An 11,442-nucleotide genomic window follows, 5' to 3' on the forward strand; every position below is an offset into this window, starting at 1 on the left:
GTCACACGGCCCCCGAGCATGTGCCTGGGCTCCCATGTTTGTGCCTGGGAAATCCCATGCCATGAGCAGGAAACCCAGCCTGTGGAAACGTGAACACAGATGGCCAGCGAGCACACAATCCGCCCAGGCCCCTTCGGTCACACCAGGCTCACCAAGATGGGTTGACTCTGTGGTGTGCTGGCTGATACAAGAGAGGCTTCGGAACAAAATGTACCCAAAATTTTCATTTTTCCTTTGAGTTTCCAGTAGATCCAAGCCATATTGCAAAGCAGTGCTCAAATAACACAGCACATGTAGGGTACACCCAGCATGTCCCTGACATGCCACGCTCCTTGCCCAGGTGTTCAGCTGTCAAGCTGCATCTGTGTTTGTCTGTGACTTCCAGATGCCAACCTGACTGATGAGAATGATTGTGCTGAACCAGTGACCATATGGTCTGCCAAGCCTGCACATACAAGGAAAATGAGGAGATGGTAGAGCCATCTTTTGTTCTCCGATTAATTCCTTCCTATATGATGCAGCAAAATAGACTTGTCATGAAACAGGTGCAGAAAATTACTTCTAGAAGGATCAGGGAAATGGAAAATCCATCTCATGAGAATAGACTGTGCTCACATCTGAACAAACAGGTGCAAACCAATGTGAGCCTCAGTTGGCCTCATACTGTCCCAAAATCCACATGGCCTGAATTAAATCATTGCTAATGAAGTCTCCAGCAGAACTCACAAGCTCAGGCTTAGCATTCCACTGCCATAGCCCTACAGGCAGCAGGAGAGGCTCAATTCATATCCCAGCCCACTGAGATCGCTAGCAGAGAGCTGGGTCTGCCTGTCCCCATCAGTGCCAGCACACCCCACAAGAGCTTGGCTTGATAGTCCCAGTGGAGTGGGGCCCCAGGGGGTAGGACTGCTCTCAAGGATTTTAAAGATCTTTTCCAATCTAATGATTCTACAATTCTTTAATTCACAGAGAAATGGGAGGCAGGATAACTGCCTCAGCAAAGAGACAATGTTGGCACACCAACAAGCAGTGTAAATATGCCATAGATAGAGTTAAGCTGAAAATATGAATAATTCTATCCATTATAGCAGCAAGATCCTGGAAGAGCTCTCACAAGTAATGGAGAAAAACTGTAACAAATTTTAAGGTGATGTTTGATTTTTCTGAACACATCTCTGCCACAGAGGTGTCTGAAACACCCGCAGATGCCCCATAAGACCCCATCCTGAAAATCTCTGTTAGCTGGGAACTGCAAACCAAAATCCAATTGAAATGAGAAATTTAATTAAAAGCAGCACTTCTGAGCCAGCTGCTGGCAGGCACTGCGCTGGTAAAAAGTGACAGCTGCTTCATTGGCAGTACAATGTCAACAACTGTAGAAGAGGCCAAGGAATAGGCATGGGCCACAACTGCTCAAAGATCACCCCACTTTGAAGAAGGTACTTGTAAAAAGGCTTCAGAGGCTTTTGTCTATAATTTCATCAGCTAAGACATTTTACTCCTAGTTTATATTTATATTTTGCTGCTGTCTTCCTTGTTTGTGTGCGGTTTTTTGGCTCGGTGGGATCACAATGCCAATTAAAATTAGTTAAAAGAGAAAATGTCAGGTTTTCCAAATACAACATAAATGTTCTTTAAAAACTATTCCCTCACTACCTAACAAATCCAGGGTTTGTTTGCAATAAATGTGCATTTCAGAGACCTTTCCCTTTTATACAAGTGGACTTAGATCCCTTTGATCCATTTTATTTGCATATGTAAGTATATGATTCCCATTTTTTAAAAGGAGTTATTAATACTTTTCTTAAAAGGTAGCATTTTCTTCTTTTAAAAAATACAGTCTTGGTTTCAAGTAAGACAGAGTAGCAAGGGATTGGAAGTGTGGCCGTTAAATTAATGGTCCACATGGAAGGGTAGACCATTTCAGGTATGCAGAATAATTCATACATTGAAGACAGTGAATTGGAACCCAAAGTTTCATATCTAAGTTTAAAAGTAACCATTTAGTATTTGGTTGGGTTTTTTTTTTCCTGCTAGAGCTTCAGGTAGATGTGATGTGCCCTCAGAAATGATGAGCTGTATCACATAAATCAGCTTGTCACAGTTTCTCCCTGTGAAGAGACTATACTGCTTAGTCTAAGAATAATTTTAAAATTCACAGAAAGTGAGAACTGTTGAGCAGTTAAAAATAAAAAGTCATAGGAGGACACACTGTTAGGCATAAACATTAAGACCCTTCAAATCAACTTGAGCTGTTGAGCTAACCTAAACATTTCAGGTCAGATCCTGATCCCAGTGAATTCAAAATGATTGGCAGTGATAACTAATGTTTCTCCTTTTATTTCTGTTTTCCTGCTAATGAGTATCAGATATAACATTGCAAGACTACACTGTAAACAAAGTGCAAAGTTAATCATTTTCAAAGGAACACTTTATTCACAGTAGGCTGTGTAGGGAAGGAATTAAGCATGAGTAAATAAACCATGAAGGTAGATGAGAATACAAAGAGAAATCAAAAAATAAGAAGATGCAAGTTAAAAAATTAGTGGGTATATGATGAAAGCAAAATATACTGCTTACGAGGAAAATTCAACAACTGAGTAAAATGCTGAGTAATTTCATTTGTGCGTTAAATTATTTGCAATTTCCTGCATAAAAGTAAAAAATAGAACAGAAATTCAGAATTGCCATGCCAAAGATCTTTTCTTCATCCAAGAGCAGAGGAGCTAGAAGGTTTACACAATTTATGTCAATTAAAATATTCCATATAAACAATGCATACTTGTCCAAACTAACTGACTTCCAATTCTTTCTGGGCAAAGTCTGAGAAAGAAATACTGCATCACAATATAAAATAAGCAAATTTCATCTATTTTGGAACAAGTGAAGAATTACATGTAGTTCAGATACATCAAAATCTTTCAATCTGGCTGCAGATGCCTATTATTAGGATGTGTTAAACCTGTCCAGAAACTTCTTTTTACTATTGATAAACAATCCACACATTAAATTAGAGATTAAGACATGTATTCCTTCCAGTCCTTATGTATGTTTGCCATCAATCCAAAATAACATTGCCAAACCTCAACCACAGAAATAGTAAAAATAAATACCAAAGGTCTGGGAAGAGAAATCCTGAGGTCACAAAGAGAAGGTAACTTCAAGGGAGTATCCTGGAAATTATGTCCTATAAATCATCATGGTCTGAAAGAAACAAATTCAGCAATTGCATAATGCCATTTTACATGGCTAAAAATAATAAGAGTTGTGGGGTGAATGCCAGGAAAAAAATCACTGGAAAACTTCACAAACATTTATGTTCAAATAAAGGGCTTGAAGCAAGAAAGTTGTTTGATGAGAGCCTCAGTGCACAGCACTGGTGCCTTCCTGCCTCCTTGCTTCGAACAAGTCAGTCATGCTTACAGCCATCATTTACACAAAACCAGACCCCATTATGTTCATAATATACATTTTAGTGATGGTGGGGATAAAAGGTCAGCAGAATAATCATCTCCATTCTGTATTCAAAGTAGGCTGATACTCCTGTCTTTCTGGGTAAACTCCTCCATTCTTGCTAAAATGTTTGTTCCTCTGCTCTACAGCTTATTCAAAACCATTAAACCACTGCTGGGTAAAACCATTATATTGTAGAAAATGAGGGTCACCCTGAAGAAGATTATCCTATACATGATCCCTAAAGATTTTCCTTGAATAAATGTTTTTTTAAATGCTATTTTTTCCTGCCTTCCCCTCTGAGTCTGTTAGAGATTGAAAATTCAAACGTGTGTATCATTTCAGGCAGGGCACATGCAATCGCCTTAAAACCTGAGAATTATTAAACTGTATTTTATTGAAATTCTTTATATTCTACTGAACTTGCTAAGGAAAGTGAGATGATGAATATTGGACCCTGAGTTTCCAGAGCCCCTTTATTCTGTTGTCATACTACATGGCTTGGGCAAAATCACAATCACAAGGGAAGCACCAGGAGTTTTGCTGCTGATCACTCACAGCTTTCATCACACAAACCTTGGGGCTCTGAGGACCAGCCTGTGACAAAGACTGCCAGACAGTAGTGAGAGCCCCCATTGGCAAAGGATCTCAGAGGAATGGTGTTCCCTTTATCCTGACAGAATAGTGTTCCCTTTACCCTGACTGACCCAGTCTTTCAACTCCAAACCATCCCAGTAACATTTTGAGAAAACACTCTTGCTAGGCTGCCTTTTGACAGATGAAAAACCAATCTGAGTTATCAGCCTGCTGTCCCCATCTCTCTGAACAGTGTTAGTATATTGAATTTTTATGTCATGCACTGAAACATATTCTGTTGTAAAACACTGCACATGGTGAATTTTGTTACAATCTTCTTAGAGATTTAGATTCAAGCAAATTGCATCTCCTTATCCTCATCTACAGCACACCTGAAACAAAGACAATGGTAGAAGTATTTTCTGTTTTCTGACAAGGACTTCATCTGTATTCACTGTGTATAAAGTCACTGCTTAAGCATAACTCCACAGGGCTCCACTTCTGGACTAGACTGTTGTCTTTGCTGCAGAGCAAACCATTCAGATGGCTGTAATTGTACCGTACTACCAGGGGGTCCAGCCTGAGCTCTTGAGCCACAGAAGCTTTTGAGCAGTTTGCTTGATGGGTAGCAGGGATGTGCTTGGCACAGGGGGTTCTGCATAATCTGATTTCCTACTGATGGAGGTGTGTTAGCAGCTGCTGTTGAAGTTGAAATTGCTGGCTCCCCCCAGAAGCCATCTGTGCACCCTATCCAGCTACATTGCCCAGCAGGACCCTGTGACAGCCACTGTTACCTCCTGTACATCTCCTATGCTCTTCCACTACACAAAGGGAGACTATCCACATCTGCAGTGAAACTTGTTTCTACTCTTACACATTCTCACTATGCAATTCCACCCAGGGGTGGATGGATGATATTGCTAAGTCAGTCTGATGGGATGGTCCTGTTAGCCCTGCCTCGGCCACAAGCTGCGGCCATTTCTCTTGTGCTTCCCCTGCACCACAGATGATCATTTCCTTTCATCATTCGCAAGTTTAGGGAACTAACCTGTCAGGAAATAACTCTTTTTATCTAAAGCTGAGCTCTTCTGCCTCCTTAGTCCCCAAAGCAGATCACTGCAGATAATTTCAGGATCACACAAGACACAGTGCAAGCAGAAATGAGGAAGAATTAATGGGATGGACAGTTGTACCTTTTGTCATTCAAGTTGCAGTGAAATTTATGCTATCAAGTTACACTATTTTAGGGGTTCTAAAGTAAACCCACTCACCAAAACCATCTGGGTTTAAAACCAGAATTTTTTAATCCAGAACCTTTTAGTTATCTAGTTTCTACCCCAGCCTGACAGGTTGCTGTCACAACAGGGGCACTAGGGAGTAGCCATGGAGAGGCAGGTGCAGAAACCCACTAACACATCAGGGGAACTGTACACTTGGTCACATGGCAAAGCCTTCGTAGATGGCTCACAGGCTCAAGAAAATGTTGGTTTCTACTTACTCAGGGTGAACATTGCACTTACGGACCTTTGGCTGTAGAATGAGTTCTCCCAAATTAAACAACTCTTTCCCAGTTCAACCCAGAGTCAGCAAAAAGTGAGGGGAAAAAATTTGAAAGGTTCAATGCAGGGAACCTCTTTGTCTTATATGACATGCTTGTCATGTATTTGAAGGTAAGAGTGACAGGGTGGGTAGGAGATTCAAAGGCCATGGCTCTACTAGTGATTTTATAGACAAATCTGCAGCACAGCACTTTTTTTCTTTCCATACTCAAACCTACTTCTGGCATTGCCTAGGAGCTTGGATTTGTAAGGTTTTTTCCTGAGTCATACATATTTTATTTAAAAAAAAAAAAAAAGAGGGGAGGAAAATAAGAACAGGTGTCATCTAAAAGTGGTGAAAGATTAAGCAAGAAGCAGCTCCAGAGACACCAGACCCATGCAAAATCTCCAGCATATAGTAACTTTCCCAAAGGTGTTGCTACAAGCAAACAACTGCAAATGGAGATTATCCACCACCAATTTCAGCAATATTTACCCACTTCTTACAGATACCAAACAGGTGAGTAATTTACCACTGCACCACTGCACCTCTCTTCAGTCACCGGGTAGCCACTTAGAGGAGTAGAAATTGTCCAGCTCTTATTTCAGGAAAGTCTTTTCCATTTCCTTCACATAGAGTTCTACCACATTAATGACATGGAGCTTAGATGACATGAGAAGTGGAACTCTTCCAAAATACATTTCAGTTCCTGTCAGAAATTATTGCGTGCCTTTGTGCAGGAAATTATAAAATAGAAAATAAACATGTAAATATACCATTTCAACACATCCTCTACATCAAAGCAGACCTGATGGTTTTAATTTCAGCTTTTTGAGGTTTTGCTTTTATAAGTTGCTGAATTTATTTTGTAGCTCCTGTTTATGAAAAGAGCTTTAAAAGAGTTATAAATTACATTTATCAAATGAAGAAAAACTGCAGCTATAAAGTTCTCAGAAAAAAGGAAATAATGTGAACCATGTATGTGCACTTGTGCAAGGACACACACACACAAACTTATGTATTTTTAAGTTAGTGACTGCTGAACCACAGACCACATGCAGAAGAGTAGAAACCACCCATAACCAGATGTGCCACTGTAAAACCCATATTTTAGGATATATTCTATGAAATCCTCAGTATACAGGAAGACATAAATTCCCACACTATTAATATCAGTGATATGGATTCCTAGAAAGACTGACTACCTTCACACACCTAAAAATAATCCAAGTTCCAACTGGGAGGTGCAGCCTTGGGGAAGTAGAGAGGGGGTTTAACTGAGTTAAAAGACAGGATTTTGAAAACCATCCAGCTCAACACAGACATGAGAACAGCAGCAAGACGTCACTTCAAACCTTCTGAGAACCAAGGGGCTGCAGAAGGAATTCCACCCTTTCCCACGGAGTTAATGCATGAGCACTGCACCTCAGCTGAGCCCATCAGAGCATGGCTTGTAGGGCCATGCAGAGCCACCCCTTGTTCCACCTGGAAACAGTGGCCTCAGGACGTGCTTGAATTTTCCTGTGGCAGCAAAGTGCAGCACTGGGCTAGTGAAGCAAAATGCTTCAGTTCTCTGCTCTATCCACAGCTGAATAGGAAACCCCAATTCAAAGGTTTCCTTCAAGCTATAAAAACAAAGCAAAGCTGTTTACAGGGAATGGAGAAATAGTCATTTCCAAAGTCCCTATCCAGCTCCAAATAGAGTATATAAGACCAGATAGCATTTTTACCTCAGAATATCTCTCACTGATCTAGTAGAGCAAAGTTTGTTGATATTCAGGGTTGCAAACCCATCTGTTTACTCAGGCTTTTGTCTGTCAGCATAGTTTGAAGAGGTCATTTTGAGAGATCAATTTTTTTTCCTGGGGGTTTCTTCAGAGCTACCACAATTTGTTATTGCGTCTCTTTAGAGGCTTTAATTTGTGGATTTCAAGATTGCATAACTGCACAGAGAGGTGGTGAGAGGCCCACATGAATAGTTCAAAATAAGTTTGACAATATAGTAAATATCTACTCAGTAATTTTCCCTGTACTGAGCACTGTGGAATGCCAAAGAAGTTATTAATCAGGCTAGTGGATGAACGAGGCTTTATGAGGGCTGGAGCATGCGTTTCCCCTCAGATGTTAAAATGCTGAATTACCTTGCTGCTGACTCCAACTAAAGATGACCTACCAGGGCACTACAAACCAGCCATCTGATCAAGATTGCTCTAAACCAGCCTATTCAGATCCAGAGAAAGAAAAAAATAAAATGGGATTTTAATTTTGCCTTTTATTTATTTGTTCTTGTTCTTTTGTTTATATTTGTTCTTGTAATAAGTTACATAAAAATTAAGCAAGCTGCCTAGCCTCCCATGAGGAGGCTCAGCATTCATTTTTCCATTTCACAGAGGATAGATGGGAGGTACAGACATGCAAAGTCACTTTTGGAACACAAACTGTGCCTAGCGGAACTGCAGGTCCTCGAGGTCTTTGGGAATCTGCAGCCAGAGACCTGGCACTGGCCAACAGGCAGAAACAGAGCGCTCAGGAGCCACAGGCACATGGAGTTGCATGTCCCAAAGTCAGTGTGACAGGCACCTGGGTGAGTGGCAGCTGCAGCAGTAGCTCAGGGTTGCATGAGCCACATTTGCATAGCAGAGGGCAGTGTTCAGCGTTTTGGACAAGTAATGCTCCTTTCTGAGGAAGCTGGTGGGAAAATGAAGTGCATGCTGCAAGCTGGGAACCCTGCAACAATGGAGTGGCAAAGTTCTGAGCAGAAACACTAAATTACGTTTTAAGCTCTGTACTCCTGGGACAGGTCTCCATCTAGTTCAGCAGGAAGGAATTTGCAGGCCATAAATTCCTTCTGATGGGTGAAGACTGAAGGTGGCCAGTCAGTGCTCAGCCCTGCCCAGTGAGCCCTTTGCTACTAATATACAACGCACCCAGCCCACAACGACTCGCGTGTCCACTCTGGGGACAGCACACAGGTCTGCCTGGCCATGCACTTGAGCCCTCAGTTTAAGGGTTTTGCCAGACCCAGTCCGGTGAGAAGCTTGTGTTTGTCACTTGACAGGTGCAGAGAAGTCCTGCCGGCTCCTCCTGGGACGCCGTAAAGAAGCGTCTGCCTGCCCTGACTCGCTGCTCTCGGGGATGCAGCAGGACCCCAGAGAGCAGCGGGACACCGCAGGCGCGGCGCTCTCCTCCTGTCGCCTCCGCCGTCCCCTCTGCCCACCCATTGTCGCGCTTCCCGCAGCACCGGCCCCGCAGCGGCCGCGGTGCAGCCCCGTACTCCGAGTGCCGTGTGGGGCAGGTGGCGGGGCCCGGGCAGGTGGCGGGGCCGGGGCCGGGCGCGGACGCCCCGGCCGGGGCTGAGGGGCCCCGCGCTCCCGCCGCCGCCGCGGCTTCTCGGCCAACAGCTCCCTCTGGCGGCCGCCCGCGCCCCTCCTCCGCCCGGGGCAGCGCCCACCGGCCCGCGCCCACCTGGTGCCCCCCGCGCCGGGGCCGCCGCCGCCGCCGGGGCCCGGCCCGCCCAGCGCGGGCCTGGGGGAAAAGGGGGACCGGGACAGCGCCCGCCGCCCGTCCCGCCGCCGCCGCCGCCGGAGGATGTGGCGGCGGGTTCGAGACCCGGGTGCTCCCGCGGCGCCGGGGCGTGCGGTGGGGCGGAGGCTGCGCTCAGGGGGCGACCGGGCTGCCGGGGCGGGGAGGGGAGGAAGGCGCGGGAAGGGACGCGGCGATGGCGGCCTGTCCCTGTCACCTGCAGGCGCTGCCGGGACGGCCCCGGCCCCGGCCCCCGCCCCGGCCCGTGCCTGCACAGCCCGCGGGGAGCCGGGCCGGGGGCGGGCTGTGCCTGTTGCATTGTCCTTGGCGGGGCTGCCCCTGAGCGCCCGCCGCTATCTGAGGCCGGGGACCCCGGCGGTGCCCTGTGTCGGACTCTCTGCCCCGCCTGATAGCGGCTGCACCCTGCTCCGTTGCACGTCCCTTGCGGCTCCCGCCGGGGCTCTCTCCCCTTTTGTCTGTGTATTTTTAGGTCATTAGAGTGGAGGGGTAGGTAATCCCCAGGCTCAAGTTCCAGAGGGGCGGGTTCTGGACGGAGGTGGAGTCACTTTTCATTTAAATCCCTGACTATAAAATGGGCTTAAAGAGAAGCGGGATCTCAGCTGTGCTGCACAGACCCCGGCACGCAGGGCGCGTGGGGGCCCCCCGGCAGCCAGCGCCCTGCAGCACAAGCCGCTGCGATGCTCCACTCCGTCGGCGTTCACACCTTGCAGCTGCTCACCCAGGCGGCCGCCTGCATCCTCCTATTTCCCCGCTTCCTGCTCACCGCCGTGATGCTCTGGCTCCTGGATTTTCTGTGCATTAGGAAGAAGATGCTGACGATGCCCACGGCGGAGGAGGCGGCCAGCGCCAGCGAGGAGCCGCCCCCCGACGACCCCCCGGTCTGCGTGTCCGACTCCAACCGCATGTTCACGCTGGAGTCGCTGAAAGCCGTGTGGCACGGGCAGAAGCTGGACTTCTTCAAGTCGGCGCACGTGGGTTCCTTGGCTCCTAACCCCGAGGTGATCCAGCTGGACGGGCAGAAGAGGCTCCGCATCCTGGACTTCGCCCGCGGCAAGAGACCCCTCATCCTCAACTTCGGCAGCTGCACCTGACCCCCGTTCATGGCCCGCCTGAGGTCCTTCCAGCGCCTGGCCGCGCACTTCGTGGACATTGCCGACTTCCTGCTGGTGTACATTGAAGAAGCACACCCGTCCGACGGCTGGGTCAGCTCGGATGCAGCCTACAACATCCCCAAGCACCAGTGCCTCCAGGACAGGCTGCGGGCAGCTCAGCTGATGAGGGAAGGGGCGCCCGATTGCCCCCTGGCCGTGGACACCATGGACAATGCTTCCAGCGCCGCCTACGGTGCCTACTTCGAGAGGCTCTACATCATCCAGGAGGAGAAGGTGATGTACCAGGGAGGCAGAGGACCAGAGGGCTACAAGATCTCGGAGCTGAGGAGCTGGCTAGACCAGTACAAAACCCGGCTCCAGAGCCCCAGCACGGTGGTCATCCAAGTGTAAAAAGGACCTGGCAAGAAGCGCAGGGGTGGAGAGGCGAGGGAGGGCGGGAGGAGAGGTGGGGAGGGAGAAGGCACTGCGTCGCGGATGGCAGGAGCTGTCTTCCCGCGGGGACACTCGAAGGAGGCTGCTGTGCGAGTTTTCGAGCAAGATGTGCCATAGTCCTTTCTCTATTCAAATCATGTTGATTTGCCAGCCACGCTCTGTCAATACTGTATTTCCATGTGCGTTTTGTAAATAACTCTCTTTCTTTCCTTTTTTTTTTTTTTTTTTTTTTTCCTAGCGTTTACTATTTTTTAAGGAGGCTCTCTTCCTACGGGATCTGTTCCCGGCTGCGTGTGTGCGCGGGTGTGTGTCTGAAAAGTTGTGTACAAGTGCTCCGTGCTGCCTAGCAAGTGCTAACTGGGATTTCTAGTATTTCTTTGTGATGACCGATTTTGAAATGGGTTTCTCTAATGCCAGGAAATCGCGTCTGATGTTGTCAAATACTAGAACTGCCAATAGCCAGAGCTGGACGGAATGTCCTATTTATGTGGGGGGGTTTTGTAAGACGTTCGTTCACCTTCCTTTTTTTTATGAATTTTTTTAAATAATAAAGGTTGAGTAACTACACGTCTAAGGTTGACTGCCTTTCTCTGTCTTCAGAGCGCTGCGTTCACTTTCCCTTTTGCCTACCTCGCGGCACCCCCCGCAGCCGAGGAGGGGCAGGAGGGAGAGGATGCGCTGCCGGGGGCTCGGGGGCGGCGGGCTCAGCCTCGGTAGCGGCAGGAGCGCGCACCGCCCGCGACCCGCAGGAAAGGGAGAGGAGTGGGTGTCCCCATGGGGAAATCCA

The 11,442-nt window shown here is 47.2% G+C and overlaps 1 protein-coding gene across 1 annotated transcript; it reads left to right on the forward strand.

Annotated features, from left to right (window-relative positions):
* Positions 1-9,728: 9,728 nt before the first annotated feature.
* DIO3 (iodothyronine deiodinase 3) lies at positions 9,729-10,626 on the forward strand. Its single transcript, XM_058807521.1, has one exon. It carries the CDS (start codon positions 9,789-9,791, stop codon positions 10,611-10,613), a length of 825 nt encoding a protein of 274 aa, XP_058663504.1. The 5' UTR covers positions 9,729-9,788; the 3' UTR covers positions 10,614-10,626.
* Positions 10,627-11,442: the final 816 nt, after the last annotated feature.

This window comes from Ammospiza caudacuta, chromosome 6 (genome assembly GCF_027887145.1).
Source record: "Ammospiza caudacuta isolate bAmmCau1 chromosome 6, bAmmCau1.pri, whole genome shotgun sequence".
Taxonomy (NCBI): domain Eukaryota; kingdom Metazoa; phylum Chordata; class Aves; order Passeriformes; family Passerellidae; genus Ammospiza; species Ammospiza caudacuta.